At 38.3% G+C, this 20,016-nt stretch overlaps 1 protein-coding gene across 1 annotated transcript; it reads right to left on the bottom strand.

Annotated features, from left to right (window-relative positions):
* Positions 1 to 3,691: 3,691 nt before the first annotated feature.
* On the bottom strand, positions 3,692 to 19,771 carry HAUS1 (HAUS augmin like complex subunit 1). The gene is made up of 9 exons (XM_082667900.1): positions 19,722 to 19,771; positions 18,758 to 18,932; positions 9,134 to 9,269; positions 7,667 to 7,801; positions 6,696 to 6,819; positions 6,235 to 6,300; positions 5,373 to 5,444; positions 4,871 to 4,918; positions 3,692 to 3,871 (listed from the first exon to the last, which is right to left on the bottom strand). The coding sequence occupies exons 1-9, from the start codon at positions 19,749 to 19,751 to the stop codon at positions 3,821 to 3,823; spliced, it is 837 nt and encodes a 278-aa protein (XP_082524026.1). The 5' UTR covers positions 19,752 to 19,771; the 3' UTR covers positions 3,692 to 3,820.
* Positions 19,772 to 20,016: the final 245 nt, after the last annotated feature.

Genomic DNA, 20,016 nt, shown 5'->3' with positions numbered 1-20,016 from the left:
TATAATTAAATGGTTTTCAATGTATTCACAGACATTTGCAACCATTACTTCAAAAGGAACTCTGTACCCTTTAGCTATTACCCCCTATCCCTCATCCTTCAGTCATCATTTGCTATCTCTATATATTTCAGGACATTTCATATGAATGGAATCCTACAATAAGTGATTTTTTGTGACTGGCTTCTTTCCCTTAGCATATGGTTTCAAGTTTCATCCATGTTGTATCATGTCTGGGTATTTCATTCCTTTTTATGACTAAATAATATTCCATTGTATGGCTATACCACATTGTTTGCCCATTCGCATTGTTATGAATAATGCTGCTGCAAACATTCATGCATAAATTTTTGTATGCACATGTGTTTTCACTTCTCTTGGGTATACAGCTGGGAGTTGGGTTGCTGGGTCAGAAGGTAACTCGATATTTAGTAATTTGAGACCCTTCCAAACTGTTTTCCAAAATGACTGTACCATATTACCATCCTACCATTAGTGTATGAGGGTTCCAATTTGTCCACATCCTCACCAACACTTGTCATTATGTCTCTTTTATTCTATCCATCTTAGTGGGTATGAGATGGTGTCTCACTGAGTTTTTGATTTTTATTTCCCTGATAATTAATGTCAAGCATCTTTTCATGTGCTAATTAGGCATTCATATATATCTAGACTGGAGAAATGTCTATTCAAATCCCTTACCCATTTTTAATTGGGTTATTTGTCTTTTATTATTGAGTTGTGAGTTTTTATAGATTCTGGTACAAGTCCCTTATCAGACATGATTTGCAAATATTTCCCCACATTCTGTAGATTGCCTACTCACTTTCTTAATGGTGTCCTTTGAAACACAAACGTTTTCAATTTTCATAAAGTCCAATTTAACTATTTTTTTCTTTTGTTGCTTGCGCTTTTGGCTTCGTATCTAAGAATCCTTTGTCATATCCAAGATCGTGACTTGTCTCTAACTTTTCTTCTAAGAGTTTTATAGTTTTAGCTCATATTGAAGGTTTTGATTCATTTTTAGTTTCTATATACACTGTGAGCTAAGGGTCCAACTTTATTTTTTGCATTTGGACATCTAATTGTCCCAGCACCATAAGACTATTCTTTCCCCATTGGATGATTTTGGCTTCTTTATCACTATGAAATGTACAACTTTATCTCCTGTTCTAACATCTATTTTGATATTACTGTAAACTTTTAGTTACTATTTACATTGTATATATTTTCCATGATTTTACTTTTAATCTACCTGTATTTTTTTTTTTTTTTTTTTGTGGTACACGGGCCTCTCACTGTTGTGGCCTCTCCCGTTGCAGAGCACAGGCTCTGGACGCGCAGGCTCAGCGGCCATGACTCACAGGCCCAGCCGCTCCGCGGCATATGGGATCTTCCCGGACCGGGGCACGAACCCGTGTCCCCTGCATCGGCAGGCAGACTCTCAACCACTGCGCCACCAGGGAAGCCCAGTCTACCTGTATCTTTAAAGTGGGTTGCTTGGGGACAGCATTTAACTGTCTTGATTTTTTTATTCAAGCTGACAATCTCTGCTTCTTAATTGGAGTACTTAAATCATTTGCAGTTATTGCGATTATTGATATGGTTGTGTGTAAATCTACTATCTTGTTTTCTATTTGTCTCATCTTTTCCTTTTTTTTCATTTCCTGACTTCTTTTGGACTGAGCATTTTTTATGATTCCATGCTAACTCCACAACTGATGTATTAGCTATACCTCTTTGTTTTCATTTTATAGCTACTGTTGTAGGGCAGGAGTTGACAAATACAGTCTGTGAGCCAAATCTGGCTTGCCTCTGTCTTTCATTATTTATTTATTTATTTATTTAAGCTGTGCCGGGTCTTAGTTGTGGCATGTAGACTTCTTACTTGTGGCAAGCAGACTCTTAGTTGCGGCACGCATGCAGGATCTAGTTCGCCAACCAGGGATCAAACCCAGACCCCCTGCACTGGCATGGAGCCTTACCTATTGGACCACCAGAGAAGTCCCTCTTTTTTGATTCTTATATTGTACATTTTTTGCTCTCCTTTTTCTTTGAACATAAGTTTCAAAAGCTATTTTATCAACTAGCTACTGCAGCTAACAACCTGCCCCAAACTTAAAATAAGCTTCAAACAACAATCATTTCTTATTTCTCATGATTCTAAGGGTTGACTCTGTTGGCTTCTAGCCTGCATCAGTGTGGTTGATCTCTGCAGTCTGCTAGTGGCTCAAGTGGGGCTGGACAGTGTAAGAAGGACTCATTCCCATATTTGGCAGTTGGCAGCCTGTTTAGTCTTGGGGTGGGAACAGGGCTCAGCTGGAATTACTTGTCTCAGCTCATCCTCCAATAGTCCAGGCTTCTTCACATGATAGTCTCAGAATTCTAGAGCAGTAAGAGAGGGCAAGATCCAATGCAAAACCAGTTTTGTTTTGTTTTTTATTTTATTTATTTGGCTGCATCGGGTCTTAGTTGTGGTGCACAGGCTCTTTGTTGTGGTGTGTGGGCTCCTCTCTAGTTGTGGTGCACAGGCTTAATTGCCCTATGGCATGTGGGATCTTAGTTCCCCGACCAGGGTCCAAATCCGCATCCCCTAATTTGGAAGGTGGTTCTTAAACACTGGACTACTAGGGAAGTCCCACACAACCAGTTTTTAATCCTCTGTTTTTCTAATATTTGCTAGATATAGACTCCACCTCTCAATGGAAAAGTAGCAAGGTCACAATACAAAGGGTGAGTGCACAGGCATGGGAAGAATTATGGTGGTTATGTCCACAGTCAACCTACCAAGTTACCTTACCAAAAGCACTGCAATTAAGTTAAAAGACAAACGACGAACGTGGAAAATATTTACAATTCAAATATAGCTAACACATCAGGAGCTGTCTTAAACTATTAAGAAAAAGATCAAACCACCATACCTAAATGGCTAAAGGAAATGGACAGTCTCCAAAAAAGGAAATACAAATGTCTTTAGCCATATATTTGTGGAAAAGGAGAGGAGGGAAATTTTTAAGGTCAATTAGATAATCTTTAAAAAACTAATTGCTTCTTGATTCCCTGGTACAAAATTTTTTGAAGTCCAAAAAGCTACATAGTGAAAAATCTCTCTTCTTCTCTACACTACATTTGTCATGGTTTGATTTTATTTATGAAAGATTTTGCCATACAGGAAGTTTTGGTATTTCAAAATTTTCAAACATTTCAATCGTTTTTTTATGGCTCCTGGATTTGTCATAAGTTTCTGACTCTGTGATTATTTAAAAATCAAAACATTAAAACTCCTCCATGATTTCTTTTACTAACTTTTTAAAAAAATATTTAAATCTTTGATCCCTTGAAATTACCCTGATATAAGGGGTGAAGTACAGATCTAGCACCATGTGTTGAATTACCTATCTCTCTACGACTGATTTAAAAGGTCATCTTTTTCATAAACCAAATTCCTGCATATATGAACATTAGGAGGTAGGCAGGTAAGCTGATCGGGGGTGTGGGAGAAACATAACTGAAGTTGCAGAACCTTTCCCTTTCACTTAGCTGACCTAGTGAGCGACTGCAGGACAACAGTCACAGTTCACCTAAGAGAACTACTGAAGGACATTTAACCACCAACAGCATAGAAAACCAATGTTTTTTCATACGAAAACTGTATTTGAGCATAAAAATTTAATACACAATCAGAAACCACTATTCTATCAATAATGACATTATTATCTCATCTAAGAACATAGAAATTAAGGTGTAAGGAATGCCATGAGGAAATAATGCTTTAAAGTCCTATTCAGTTTACTTTGTTAAGATGAAATTTATTTGGCTCTGGTCACAGTTCCATCATGTTTACTTTCTTTGTAAGTTCAGCTTCAACAGTATCCTAAAGGAAGAAAGAAACAGCATAAATATTATAAATAAGGACATAAAGAAGGTGCTCTAACTTCTAATGTTATTTAAAATACGGGAAGCAAAAAGGAAAAACATTGAAACAGAAATTTTTAAAAATACCATTACAAAATATTAAATATTCTTTGAGATATTCCCCTTGCTTTTATATCTCCCCACTTCCCACACCCCAAAAGTTTTCAGACTCCTGATGCTATTAAACATTAAAAGGTGGGGGGGAACCTTTAGAGAGGTGAATGATTGCAGTGATACTTGAATAGATTTTTCTAACTTTTACTCCTTAAACAACATACTTCTGCAATGTCTCTCACATCACTCTTTTCCAAACTCATTGCCACTGTTCTCATTTCTTCTCATCTGGCCTAAACAGGCCAACTAGTTTCTGCAATTTTCTTTTTCCCTCCTCTAATCCACCCTATACACTGATTCCAGAAAAATCTTCTTAAACAACTGGCCTGATCAAAAAGCATAACTTTATCACATTTTCTTTAGCTTAAAAAACAAGGTAACACAGAACAACTTTCAGTGGTCCCCTACAGCCTCCAAGAACAATCTTCTTTATATTTAAGGTCCTTCATCTCATAAACCAATTGACCTTCTTCAGCCCAATCTTCCACTGCATACTCCTAAGCAGCTGGACTGCTTCACTTGCTGAAGCTTGAAAAAGTCCTCCATTTTTCAGTTCTTATGCTTTTGTTAATGCCTTCTGCCTAGAATATTCTATGTCTCTCAACCCTCCTTTTCCATCCAGGAAAATCTATACAAAATTTTAGAAGACCACTATGTATTTTTTATGAAAAAAAAAGATACGTATATGCCATAAAAGTATTAAAAGATGCATGGTAATGATACACAGCAAGTCTGGGACTGTGGCTCACCTCTGAGTAGAAAGGAAAGAAGGAAGAGAAAGGGAGCTTTAGCTATGTCAGCATTTATTTTTTAAAAATCGGAAGGAAAAAATGGAACTACTTACTAATTCTCGCTTTGCTTCTTCAATTTTCACCTGAGCAAGAGATGGATTCTTTTAAAGGAAAATAAAATAAGAAAGGTTATGTTGCCTCAGCTAGGATGCAAGGGGAAAAAGAATGTAACAATCCTTTTCAAAAGGCAAAAAATGTTGTAGAAAGTATATCCAATGTACATACAATACAAAAATTCAGCACAGACTTTATTTATTTATTTTTTAAATATTTATTTGGCCGCACCGGGTCTTAGTTGTGGCATGTGGGATCTTTAGTTGCAGAATGCGAACTCTTAGTTGAGGCTTGTGGGATCTAGTTCTCTGACCAGGGATCGAACCCGGGCCCCCTGCATTGGGAGCATGGAGTCTTAGCCACTGGACCACCAGGGAAGTCCCTCAGCATAGATTTTAAATCCTCAAACATGGACCCAGTATTTTCATGATCATTTAGTGCCCTTGGGGAAAGGTGGAAAAGAGGAACATTTTTGTTTGTTTGTTTCATAAAAATAATTACCGGCATTAAATCTAAATAGGACTCCAATTTTTTCTTCAAAGGTATAGTCTGTCGTTTTAGTTCTGCCAATTTCTGGGGGTGAAAAAAACACAGAGTAATAGAGATATTCACAATGCAACTAAACACTGTCTATTTCTGAAATAAAACATGACAAAGCATTAACATTAGGATAGTTTAAATAATGTATCAAATAAAGAGTTTCAAAGATAAATGGATAACAAATGGAAACAATCCTTAGAAGATGCTAAAATAGGAAAGTTATACTCCCATTTATTAAGAATAAGATTTAAGTATGCTGCCTAGGAATACAAAACAATGTAATTAAGAGGAATCAGAACATCAGGGAATAATTAAGAGTCTCAAATACATACTTATGAATTGCCAATTTTAAATTCCAAAAATCAAACTACAAAAAAATCTTAAGAAAAAAAAGTAAAACAAAACCTTTCATTTCTCCCTCTTCCCATGAAAGATAAAACCCTTATACAATCTAAAACCCCAGAATTGCATTCTACAGGAGTATGGGACCTGTGTTTTACTGAAAGAGAATAAAGAGGAGGACCTAGGTGGTTAGCACATAGTCCCTCGATACATTCATTCAATAAATAAATCAATAACATATAACTGACTCCAGCAAAGAGTTTCTAGCATATAGTAATAAATAAAGGAAACCAAACAAATGGAAGAAGATATATAGATAAACAAGTAATAAAGATATAAATACTGGTGAACATAAAGTACAGCAGTAAAGGAAAATAAATCAGGTCAATAGTGAATAAAGCTCTATAAACAGAAACAAATGGAAAAGTAGATTGTGCACTAACATTTTAAAGAAAGTTAAATTGGGTTAAAGTAAGCGTACCTCTGAAAGTGCTACCAGTGACTGATGAGACAGGGAAGCATCCATTCCTCTGGCTGAAAGTTGCTCCTACAATTACAAAAACAGGGAGTTCAGTTTAAAAAATTATTTTGCAAGTGACCCTCATGAAATATTTTCAGTATATAACACAGTAAAGAGAAGCTATAAATCATAGATGAAGGACTACACCTGCTCCTAAGCACTTTTATGTTGCATGCGAGTCATTTCAGACAGAGATTTGTGACAAGATGGGGGCAGTGCTTAAGAGTCTGAGCTTCCGGGCCTGGCAGCCTGCATTTGAATTGGGATCTGCTGTTAAGTAGCTGTGTAACCTTGGGCAAGTTACCCGCCTTCAACGCAGTTCCCTGGTCGTAAAAAGGAAATAACAATACTGCCTATTTCTGAGGATGAAAGTTGAAAATAAGTCTGAAGCGAGCTAAATATATTCAGTCCTTCATACAAACCTCTGCAGCTCTAATTCCAGACCTGAACTCCTCTGACTTGGCTTTTAGGAAGTCCATGTTCTGAAGACGATTGTCAACTTTGGTCCTTTCCATAGACAGATGCAACTCTGCCTTCTTGAGATCCCTTTAAAAAATGAAGTTGAGAACATTTTCTTCTCAGTGAAATTATTATAAAGAGGAAGCTCTACCACTTTTTCAATTCAACTCTGGATTAGTCAAGAGTATCAAGAGGAGATAACAGCAAGATATCTTGCTGGATTTTCTACCATAAATTTTATATCCCAGACTGGCTACCAAGCACCCTTCTAGGTCATCTTTCCCTCCATGTTGCCATCTGGGATTTTCCTCAAGGAATACTAAATAATTTCAAGATTAATTTATGCCAATTATTCTTGGAGAAAGTAGATCTGCTGCTCAAAAAAGTGACTTAACAGATCCTAAAGTCAATTTGAATTATGGAGGTCCCAAAGGCCTCTCTCCTAAATGTGACATGACACAGTGCTTTGCATATACATAGTCAATATTTGTTGGATAAATTTACACACCAGTAAATTACTTGTGCATACACATACTCCTGATCCCCAGCATCTAATCTCTGGGGCTACAGGAACCTAAAGAAGGTCCAAAGCATCAAGAGGGATACCAGAGCTCTAGTAAGAAAGGGCAACAAAATATAACATGACTTTAAGTTGCACCATAGTTTATAAGTAAAAAAAAAAAATTCACATACATTTTGAAAATTATAAACAGGTTATTTGTAAAACAGAGAGAAAAAAGAAACTGTATAAAGTAACAGGTAAAAATATGTACTCAACCACTCCTACCTTCACCCAAGTCATTTTCTACTTAAAAAAACATTTTATCTTCCCATTTCCTAATGTGTTGTTTTAAATCATATCTATGGCCCAAACTAATGTCCTGTTACTGCCTTTATAATAAAAATTGTCACCACTTCCAACTCAATTACTTACTCTTGTAGACATTTTTCTAATACTAAAGTTGCAGTTAGATTTTTCTCAAGTTTTGCCAATTCAAGCTTGATTTCTTCGTTTTTGGATTTGGTGCAAAAAAGATCAGAGGTCAAATCATTCACTGCGGGGATAAAACTAAAAGAAGAATCTAGTCACGTAAATGGACATTAAAGACAATAATTACAATTATTCCTCATTTCTAAAACTGATTTTATTTCTCTGTGGATTCTTCTTTAACCATGCTGTTTCATACCTCTATACTATTTTACACGCTGTTCTCACTGTCTGGAATAACCTTCTTCAGCTGGCGAATTTCCATTTGTCCTTCAAAACTCAAATAAGATTTACTCCCATTCTGGAATTTACTACTCCTTCCTCTGTGCTTCCTAGCTACAGCTTGTACATTACTGTAGTATTGCAGCTGTCATACTCTGTTATAGTTTTACATGTCCATCTCCGTTAATTTACCATGAGCAGAGACCGTACTTGCTGGCACTCATTATTCTATTCATTTCTGCTTCCCCAGTGCCTATATGTATAGCTATACATATATATATATACACACACACACACAAACATATATATATATATATACACACACACATATATATAGGGAGGGAGGAAGGGAGAGGGAGACAGGTAGTTACATAAAGAGTTATATAGATTATATGCCTAGGATATCATTAGTATTTGGTGAATTGACTTGACTGCTGAATTGACTTAATTCAAGTCTAGATTTCTGCTGCCATACGGCCCACATGATCTTATATCTAAAACTCTACTATTTAAGTGTGTGTATATATATATATTTATATATTTGTATATATTCCAAGCTCTTATATTAGCAGTTAAGCAGAATGGCCATATAATTCTCTGATTATAAGTTGTAGCAGTAGTCCTAGCTAAGATGCAGCCAACAGTGATAGTCCTATGGACTTTTGAGTCAGACCGGGTTTGAATCCCAACCCTGCCATTTACTAGCTCAGAGAAATTATTTAACTCACCTCTCCTGAGCTTCAGTTTCCTCTTAAGGTTGTTAGAAGGATAATGTCATTATATAGGTGAAATGCCTGTCACAAAGAACTGAAGGTCTTTAACCTACTCTATCCAATAGGGTAGGGACATAACCAAAAATCACTACTCTATGCTCAACAGATGATTTAGCCTACTGCTCTTTTTACTGTTTACAGGGAGTGATGTGATACCTAATCCCTTTTCAAATATACATGAGAACCAGCCTTCACAAACCTAATCCTGAAAGAAGAAAACACTAAAATTTAACCAATACCAAGTTTATCTGAAGTAATTATACATACTCACTAGCAATGATAAGGAGTTAACTAAATTCAGTATTTCTGCATACACTGCTAATTTCCTATACAGAATTACCCTGAGAAACAAAAGCTCCTTAGGTCAAGACCTTACAGTGTATATGACTGCAGAAATTAAAATTGTCACAAGAATTACCTAGCTAGTGAGGTATCCTTTGTTTCAAGGGCCACAGCACTGTCAACCAAAGCATTCAGATACCTGGAACCAGTGCTAGAGAGATTGGCAGGGGAAAAATTCACACTCTCCAGGAGAAGGTCTTGAAGATGCTTAGCTGAAAAGATGTAAGAGTTTTATGGTGACTAAGATCTTTGTTTTGCTTTAATTTTTAACAGCTTTATTGTAATCTTTCACATAACATATAATCCACTCACCTAAAGTATTTTAGAACATTTTCATCACCCCAAAAAGAAATCCCACACTCCTCAGTCATTATTTTCCAGCTACCCAACCCATGAAGCCCTAGCAACCACTAACCTACATTCTGTCTCTATTCATTTGCCTAATTTGGACATTTCATATAAATGTTATCATATAATATGTGATCCTCTGTGACTGGTTTCTCTCACTTAGCATAACGGCTTCAAGGTTCATCCGTTCTGTATCAGGTATCAGTCAGTACTTCATCCTTTTTTATGGAAGAATAATATTCCATTGTATAGATTTACCATATTTTATTTATCCATTCATCCATTGATGAACATTTGGATTGCTCCCACATTTTGGCTATTATGAATAATGCTGCTATAAACACTCACGTATGGGTTTTTACATAAACATATGTTTCCATTTCTCTTGGGTATATAACTAGGAGTGGAACTGCTGGTCATATGGTAACTCTATGTTTAACTATTTGAAGAACTGCTAGACTGTTTTCCAAAGCTACTGATTTTTACATTCCTGTCAGAAACGTATGAAGGTTCCAATTTCTCCACAGTGTCATCTTCACCAACAGCTGTATTATTTATTTTTTTTGCACAGTGATCATTCATAGAACTGAATAATGATCGGTAAAATGATAATCCAAGACCTTGTCTTTTTGATTATAGCCATCCTTGTAGGTGTGAAGTGCAATGTGGTTTTGATTTGCATTTCCCTGATGGCTAATGATGCTGTGCTTGCTGGCCATTTGTATATCTTCTTGGGAGAAATGTATATTCATATCCCTTAACCTTTCTTTTTGGCCGCAGCTTATGGGATCCTAGTTCCTTGACCAGGGATAGAACCTGGGCCCCTGCAGTGGAAGCGTGGGGTCCTAACCACTGGACTGCCAGGGAATTCTCTCCCTTATCCATTTTTTTTTTTTTTTTTTGGCGGTATGTGGGCCTCTCACTGTTGTGGTCTCTCCCGTTGCGGAGCACAGGCTCCAGTCGCGCAGGCTCAGCGGCCATGGCTCAGGGGCCCAGCCGCTCTGCGGCCCGTGGGATCTTCCCGGACCGGGGCACGAACCCGTGTCTTCTGCGTTAGCAGGTGGACTCTCAACCACTGCGCCACCGGGGAAGCCCTCCCTTATCCATTTTTAACTGGGTTGTCTCTTTATTATTCAGTTGTAAGAATTCTTCATTTATTGTAGATATAAGTCCCTTATCAGATATACAATTTGCAAATATTTTCTCCCACTCTGTGGGCTGTCTTTTCATCTACTTGATGGTATCCTTTGAGGACAAAAGCTTTTAATTCTGATGATGTCCAATTTACCTACTTTTCTTTTGTTGCTTGTGTTTTTGGTATCATAGCTAAGAAACCATTGCCAAATCCAAAGTTATGAAGATATACACATATGCTGTCTTCTGAGCTTTAGATTCAGCTCTTACTTTTAGGTTTTTCATTCATTTTGAGTTAATTCTTATATATGTTATGAGGCAGGGTCCAATTTCATTCTTGTACATGTGGATATCCACCTATCCCAGCACTGTTCACTGAAAAGGCTATTCTTTCCTCCATTAAATTGTCTTGTCATCTTTGCCAAAAATCAATCCACCAGGAGTCTGACTTCCAACATAACAGTGTGAGGAGCTCTGCTCACCTACACTCCAGTGAAACTGGTGAAAATTGTAAAAAAAACAACCAAAAAGCAAAACAAAGATATACCCCCCAAAACAAAACACAACCATTTAAAGTTTCTGGAAATGCTCCTAAGGACAAACAGCAAATGAAGAAACAGCTGTTCAAGAAAATCTATTAAAATTCAGTGAGGGGGCTTCCCTGGTGGCATAGTGGTTAAGAATCTGCCTGCAAATGCAGGGTTCGAGCCCTGGTCCGGGAAGATCCCACATGTCACGGAGCAACTAAGCTCGTGTGCCACAACTACTGAGCCTGCACTCTAGAGCCTGCGAGCCACAACTACTGAGCCCGTGTGCCACAACTACTGAAGCCTGCACGCGTAGTGCCCATGCTCCGCAACAAGAGAAGCCACCGCAATAAGAAGCCCGTGCACTGCAACGAAGACTAGCCCCTGCTCACCGCAACTAGAGAAAGCCCGTGCGCAGCAACAAAGAGCCAACACAGCCAAAAATAAATAAATAAATAAATTTATTTTAAAAAAAAAGACAAGGAGAAAATCTTGAAAACAGCAAAAGAAAAATGACATATACTAGGAAACCTCAGTAAGATTAACAGTCAACTTCTTGACAGAAACAATGGAGACCAAACGGCAACAGGATAACATATTCAAAGTGCTCAAAGAGCAAACTGTCAAGCAAGAATCCTACACGTAGCAAAGCTTTCTTTCAAAAATAAATGCAAAATGAAGACTCCCAGATAGACAAAAACTGAGAGAATTTCATTGTCACCAGACCTTAAAGGTAAATGCAGAATTATAAAGAGCATAAATGCATTTTTTCCTTCATTTTTCTCTTAACTGACTTAAAAAGCAATTGGATAAAATAATACTTATATAAGGTATTGTTGGGTTATAGAAATGTATCAGCACAAAGGATGTGGTGGTAGTAAAGGTGTAAAGGGCTAAGGAAATGACTACAGATGGTTAAGTAATAATATAACAGTATACTGTTGAGTCCATAATATTATTAGACGTAATATGTGTAACAATAATACCACAAAAGTGGGGAAAAGAGGAACAGAGCTACATAGGAGCAACATTTCTCTATCTCACTGGAATTAAGCTAGTACAAATATGAAGCTGAGCTGGTAAGATTTATTTGCAAACCTCAGAGCAACACTAAAAAGAACTGAAAAAAAAGAAGTTAAAAATCACTTTAGAAATTTAAATGTTACGTTAGAAAATATTTACTTAATGCAAAAGAAAGCGATAAGGGAAAAATAGCGAAACAAAAAAAGATGTAATATATAGAAAATGAAAAGTAAATTAGCAGATATAAATACAACTATATCAATAATAACATTAAATGGGAATGCATTAAACAATCCAACCCAAAGGCAGAGATTATAAGACTGAAAAAAACAACAGGATCCCACTACATGCTGTCTATAGGAGACACACTTCACACTCAGAGATACAAATTCAGGCATAACTCAGAGATACTGGGGTTCCAGAACACTGCAATAAAGCAAATATTGCAATAAAGAGTCATGTGAATTTTTTGGTTTCCCAGGACATATAAAAGTTATGTTTATATTATACTGTAGTCTACTAAGTGTGCAATAGCATTATGCCTAAAAACAATGTACATACCTTAATTTAAAAATACCTTATTGCTAAAAAATGATAACCATATCTGAGTCTTCAGTGAGTTATAATCTTTCTGCTGGTGGAGGGTCTTGCCTCGATGTTGATGGCTGCTGACTGATCAAGGTGATGGTTGCTGAAGGCTGGGCAATTCTGTGGCAATTTCTTAAAATAGGACAACAGAGTTCGCCACATTGATGTGACTTTTCCTTTCACAGATGATTTCCCTGTAGCATGCAATGCTGTTTGACAGCATTCTACCCAAGAACTTCTTTCAAAACTGGACTCAATCCTCTGAAACCCTGCCACTGCTTTAATCAAGTAAGTTATGTAATATACTAAATCTTTTGTTGTCATTTCAACGATCATCACAGCATCTTTACCAGAGTAGATTCCTTCTCAAGAAACCACTTTCTTCGCTCATCCATCAGAAGCAACTCCTCATCCATGAAAGTCTTATCATGAGATGGCAGCAATTCAGTCACATCTTTAGGCTGCACTTCTAAGTCTAGTTCTCTTGCTATTGCCACCACACCTGCAGTTACTTCCTCCACTGGAGTCTTGAACCCCTCAAAGTCATTCATGAGGGCTGGAATCAACTTCTTCCAAACTCCTGCTAATGCTGATATTTTCACCTCTTCTCACGAATCACAAATGTTTTCAGTGGCATCTAGAATGGTGAATTCTTTCCAGAGGTTTTCAATTTACTTTGCCCAGATCCATTAGAGGAATCACTATCTATGCCAGCTATAGCCTTATGAAATGTATTTATTAAAGAATGACTTGAAAGTGGAAATGACTCACTGGAGTAGCACTTTTAATATCCTTCAAGAACTTTTCTTTTGCATTCACAACTTGGCTAACTGTCTGGCATAAGAGCCCTAGCTTTCAGCCTGTTTCAGTTTCCAACATGCCTTCCTCACTAAGCTTCATCATTTCTAGCTTTTGATTTAAAGTGAGAGGCATGTGACTTCCTTTCACCTGAACACTTAGAGGCCACTGTAGGGTTATTAATAGGACTATTTTCAATTTGTTATGTTTCAGGGAATATGGAGGCCCAAGGAGAGGGAGAGAGAAATGGAAAAGTCTGAAATATTGTGAGAATTACCAAAATGTAAGAGATATGAAGTGGGCAAATGCTATTGGAAAAATGATAGATTTGCTCAACACAGGGTTGCCACAAAACTTCAATTTGTAAAAAAAGACCCCTCAATATTTGTGAAGTGCAATAGAGCAACGTGCAATGAAAATAAAGGATGGAAAAAGATATATAATGCGAACAGCAACCACAAGAAAGCTGAAGTGGCTATACTAATATCAGATAAAATAGACTTTTTAACAAAAAATGTTACTAGAGATAAACAGGGACATTTTATAATGATAATACCGTCATATAATACAAAGTATTCCCCCATTACAATGGAATGAAATTAGAAAGAAATTTGGGAAACTCATAAATATGTGGAATTAAACAACATACTCCCAATAACCAATGGGTCAAAAAGAAATCAAATCCTTTGAGGTGAATGAAAATGAAGACATAACATACCAAAACTTAGGGGATGCACCTAAACCAGTGCTTAGAGGGAAATTTATACTTGTAAATTCCTAGGTTAAAAAAGAAGAAAGATCTCAAATCAATAGCCTAAGCTTAAAACATTTACAAAAGAAGAGCAGACTAAACCTAAAGCAAGCCAAATGAAAGAAATAATAAAGAACAGAGTGAAAGTTAATAAAATAGATTAAAAAAGAAGAAAAAAATCATTAAAACCAAAGGCTAGTTCTTTGAAAAGCTCAACATACTTGAAAAACCTTCACCTAGATTTAAAAACAAAAATTTTTTTTGTATTGGAATATAGTTGATTAACAATGTTGTGTTAGTTTCAGATGTACAGCAAAGTGATTCAGTTATACACATAGAGTACCTATTCTTTTTCAAATTCTTTTCCCATTTAGGTTATTACAGAATATTGAGCAGAGGGACTTCCCTGATGGCACAGTGGTTAAGACTCCATGCTCCCAATGAGGGGGCCTGGGTTCGATCCCTGACTGGGGAACTAGATCCTACATGCATGCTGCAACTAAGAGTTTGCATGCCACAACTAAGGAGCCGGCAAGTCGCAACTAAGACTCAACATGACCAAATAAATAAATAAATATTAAAAAAATTAAAACAATGGCAATAAAATAAACTATAAAGCACACCACTATGAATATCAGGTGACTGTCATTTCCTTAAATATATATATATATATATATATATATATATTGAGCAGACTTTCCTGTGCTATAACTTTCACCTAGATTGACTAAGAAGAAAAAAGACTCAAATTACTAGCATCAGAAGACAGTACATTCCACTGATCTACCTACTTAATAAAAAGGATTATAAAGGAATACTATGAACAATTGTACCCAGAAATTTAGATAACTTAGATGAAATGGACAAATTCCAAAAAGGACACTAACTACTGAATCTAATTCAAGAACAAGTAGATAATCTAATAGACCTACAGTAAGCAAAGAGACTGAATTAGTAATCAAAATCTACCCACAAAAAAAGTTCAGGTCCAGATGGTTTTACCATTGAGTTCTATAGATTACATAAAGAATTAACACCAATTCTTCAACTATTCCAAAAAATAGGAAGGAGGAAATACTTCTCAACTGTTTCTGTGAGGCCAATATTATCCTGACACTAAAACCAGAAAAAGACATATTAAAAGGAAAGAAAACTACGGACCACTATCTGTTATAAATATGGATGCAAAAATTCTCAACAAAATACTAGCAATTGAATCCAGCAACCTATTAAAAAATTATACACCATGAGGACGTGGATTTATCTTATGGATAAATGTTGGATTAACGTCTGAAAGCCAATTCATGTAACACATCATATCGACAGAATAAAAAACTAAAGTCATATGATCATCTCAATAGACAGAAAAAGCATCTGACAAAATCCAGCACCCTTTCATGATATGGACACTCAACAAAGTAGGAATAGAAAGAAACTTCCTCAACTGGAAAAAGGGCATCTACAAAAAACCCACAACTCACATTGTGCTCAACAGTAAAGACTAGATGCTTTCCCTCTAAGATGAGGAACAAGATAAGGATGTCTACTCTAATAGATGTCTACATCTATTCAACATTTTATTGGAGGTTCTAGCTAGGGAAATTTCTTTTAATTTTCCTCCTCAACTGAAGAATTGGCAGTATAAAGAATGAATGTTTTCAATAGTTTCATCTGTATTTGTCACGATTAAAAAGTCTTCATACAGGGCTTCCCTGGTGGCGCAGTGGTTGAGAGTCCGCCTGCCGATGCAGGGGACACGGGTTCGTGCCCTGGTCCGAGAAGATCCCACATGCCGCGGAGCGGCTGGGCCCGTGAGCCATGGCCGCTGAGCCTGTGCGTCTAGAGCCTGTGCTCCGCAACGGAAGAGGCCACAACAGTAAGAGGCCCGCGTAACGAAAAAAAAAAAAGTCTTCATACAAAACTTTTACATCCTTTCCCAATTCCTGAAAATATTTCCAAAACGTTCCAATCTTACGTGCTGCAAAGAACTGTACTGTGCAGAAATAAAAACTAAATCAAAGAAATGATCTTTTGCTCAAAAGTCATTCAAGTTCTGGGGGCTATATAGTATCACTACTCAAAATTTAGAAACTCTGGAAGCAGGAGTTCCTTAACAGTGTATATGAATCTATATTTGTTACAAGGTTCCATAAATTTTCTGTTCTCTGCTTGACAGTTTCGCTGTCTAAAAGGAGGAAAAACTTAGAAAAGAGGAGTAACAATTAAAGGACGTGGTGCGGGATACTTCCCTGGTGGCGCAGTGGTTAAGAATCCGCCTGCCGATGCAGGGGACACGGGTTCAATCCCTGGTCCAGGAAGGTCCCACATGCCTCAGAGCAACTAAGCCCGTGCGCCACAACTACTGAGCCTGTGCTCCGTGAGCCACAACTACTGAAGCCTGCATGCCACAACTACTGAAGCCCGTGTGCCTAGAGGCCGTGCTCCTCAACAAGAGAAGCCACCGCAATGAGAGGCCCACACACCACAACGAAGAGTAGCCCCCGCTCGCCGCAACTAGAGAAAGCCAGCACTCAGAAACAAAGACCCAATGCAGCCAAAAATAAAAAAAATTTTTTAAATAATAAAAATAATCTTAATATCTTAAAAAAAATGAAAAAATAAAGTACGTGGGGGGTTGGACTTCCCTGGTGGCACAGTGGTTAAGAATCCTCCCACCAATGCAGGGGACACAGGTTTGAGCCCTGGCCCAGGAAGGTCAACATACCGCGGAGCAACTAAGCCCGTGTGCCACAACTACTGAGGCTGCGCTCTAGAGCCCGCCAGCCACAACTACTGAGCCTGCGCTCGGAGCCGCTTGTTGCTCCGCAATAAGAGAAGCCACAGCAATGAGAAGCCCACACACTGCAACGAAGAATAGCCCCCGCTCGACGCAACTAGAGAAAGCCTACCCGCAGCAACGAAGACCCAACGCAGCAAAAAATAAATAAATAAATAAATAAATAAAGTACATGGGGACTTCTCTAGTGGTCCAGTGGGTAAGAATCTGCGCTCCCAATGCAGGGGGCCCAGGTTCAATCCCTGGTCAAGGAACTAGATCCCACATGTGTGCGACAACTAAGAGTATGTCTCAACTAAGAAGTCTGCATTCCGCAACTAAGAGCCCACATGCCACAACTAAGACCCATTGCAACCTAAATAAATAAATATTTTAAGAAAAAAATAAAGTACATGAAGTGTAGAGTTAAGATATCAATGGTGGCAGGGCTCTTCTGGATACTTTAGTACAGAAAATTGTGTCAAAATTTTGTATGTATTACTAGAAACATTTGCTACTTAATATATGCCACCCTAAAAAGTACTCAAGGGAAAAAAAAAAGTACTCAAGGACAGCCATGAATAATCTTACTTTTAAAATCATTCGAATTTTCATTACATAATAGTATAGACAAAAAGAAAGCTCTTGCAAAATAAGATTTTTCTGGACTCAAAGCCCCTTTCTCCATACTTTATTTTAATAACTACTAAAATAAAATCATTTAAAATTTAAACAAGTTTAAAGGCATACGGGAGAGTAAGACTACAAAGGAGCATCACAGGGGAGGTGTTTGGGGGTGACAGAACTGTTCTGCATCTTAGCTGTGGGGGTGGTTCTCAGAATCCATGTGTGTTAAAACAGTACACCAAACAAAAAGTCACTTTACTGCATATTAATGTTGAAAACTGGAAAAAAGCACATATGCAATAGATTTACAATATAAACTGCTCTACATTCAAAACAACATATGTAACATATGCCATACACCTGCTTAAGTGTAGGCAAACGTAGATCTCACTTCTTTCCTCTTTTGTATATTCCCAATCTTTATTTTTGTGGTTTGTGTTATAAAGACAATGGATGTGTTGAATACACTTTTTTTTTTTTTTTTTTTGCGGTACGCGGGCCTCTCAACGTTGTGGCCTCTCCCGCTGCAGAGCACAGGCTCTGGACGCGCAGGCTCAGCGGCCATGGCTCACGCGCCCAGCCGCTTCGCGGCATGTGGGATCCTCCCGGACCAGGGCACGAACCCGAGTCCCCTGCATCGGCAGGTGGACTCCCAACCACTGCACCACCAGGGAAGCCCTGAATACACTTTTTTAAACTACATAATGCACAGCAGAAAATTCTCATGCAGTCCCATGAATACATGGCAACAGAGTGATTTGTTCAAGTCACAGTTCATGGCTGCCACCTCAGGTGTCATGATGGCTCATTATAACTAAAGCATGGAGACTGAAAAGAAACCAAAAGATATGTAAGTGAAAAACCACAGGTATCGTATATGTTAGGCTAATAAGTTTAGACTCTTATCTTTTAGGGGTTACTGTTTCACCATCAGAGTATCAATAAAATATATACTATAATGAAATTTATGACAGTTTCTATAACAACACAGTGTAAGACAAATCTGGGTAAAATAAAGAAGCAAAACTGGCAAGTAGTCTACACTAAATCAATCTTGTATACTTCAGTGTTAAACAATTTAGTTACCCCTAGTTATTATCTCATTCAACACTCTGGAATTAATCTCACCTTCTGATTCATATTCCCTTGCTTTTTGTTTCAAGTCCTCTATTACCAGGTAGACATCCCTGTCCCGGACCCTGTTGCGTTCTGAAAGGTGATGCAAAATCTGCGTTGTCCGCGGATTCACCTCATATTGTGGAATGGGATGATCTCCAAATATTTTTTTCAACCAGGCAGCAACCTAACCATTACAAGGGATACAAATTTTGTAAGCCTTGTTTTTTGCAACAGCACGAAGAAAATATGGCCAAGAAGTGATGAGTAGCAAAGGAAATGCTTTCCATGAATATTCTGGCATCCTACTTACTTCACATCCTAATTTGTCTTTAGGGAGAGAGATATCAGATGTCAGGAAATAAAAAGTGAGCAAGCACAATAGATAAAACTACCAGAAAACAATCTATCCTTTCCCAAAGCTACGAAAGCAGTATAGGCTAATATTTTACATCACTCGAATAACTTTAAAGCTCAATATGCAGGTGCTAAGGCATTATTACAGTTGCAAAGTCTGAAAAAAGGGTTGTCCTCAACACACCACAAGACTCGCAATGCCCGGAAACTCCTAGCGCTGGGATGCGAGACACTGAAGCAGGTCTGGTGTGAAAATTCTGGTAGGAAGCAGCAGTGAACGGCTAGGCTTGGCTGGAAGTTGACTTTGGGTTCAGAAGTCCCCCTCCAGTCTCCAGGGGTAGGTTTCGTACCAGGGGGCTCTCCTCAACCCCTCTCCAAGCCCGAATCCTGGCAGGCAAGGCCGGGAAGGAATGGAAACTCCCTTTCCAAGGGTGGGGGTGGGGGGCAATGGTCTAAGGAGGGTGGGGCGGGGAGGCTCGCAAATCTTGAAGGCGGGTCTAGATATAGACCAGCAGAGGAACAAAGTAAAAGTGGCGTGCCCAGGAGATCCGCCGGCAGGGTGGGTGTATCAAAGACGCGGTTTCCGGGATGCCGCAAAGCCCCGTTCCCGCCCCATCACCTGCGCCTCTTTCTCCTCCAGCGCTTCCATAGCCGCCACTCCCGCCACTTCTCGAGCAGCTTCTCGCGGGACAAGCGCCCCGCTTGTTCTGACGACCCCGCCCGCACACCGTTGGGCACGCCCCCTTTGGGGCCCGGGATTTCTGGGAGTTGTAGTTTTTACTAGGACTCCAGGCGCTGAGCCCTTGGACTAGGCTGGTCCAAGGCTTCTGCACTACAAGGCTCTCCTCCGTTACCACCTCGCAGCTCTCTGCGCTCTCCATGGTATCACCTCCAGGACGAGAACTAAAGCTGCC

Source organism: Grampus griseus (genome assembly GCF_964374135.1).
Source record: "Grampus griseus genome assembly, chromosome: 12".
Classification (NCBI taxonomy): Eukaryota; Metazoa; Chordata; class Mammalia; order Artiodactyla; family Delphinidae; genus Grampus; species Grampus griseus.
Note: the sequence above shows the minus strand (reverse complement) of the source record. Positions and strands in the feature narration are given on the sequence as shown.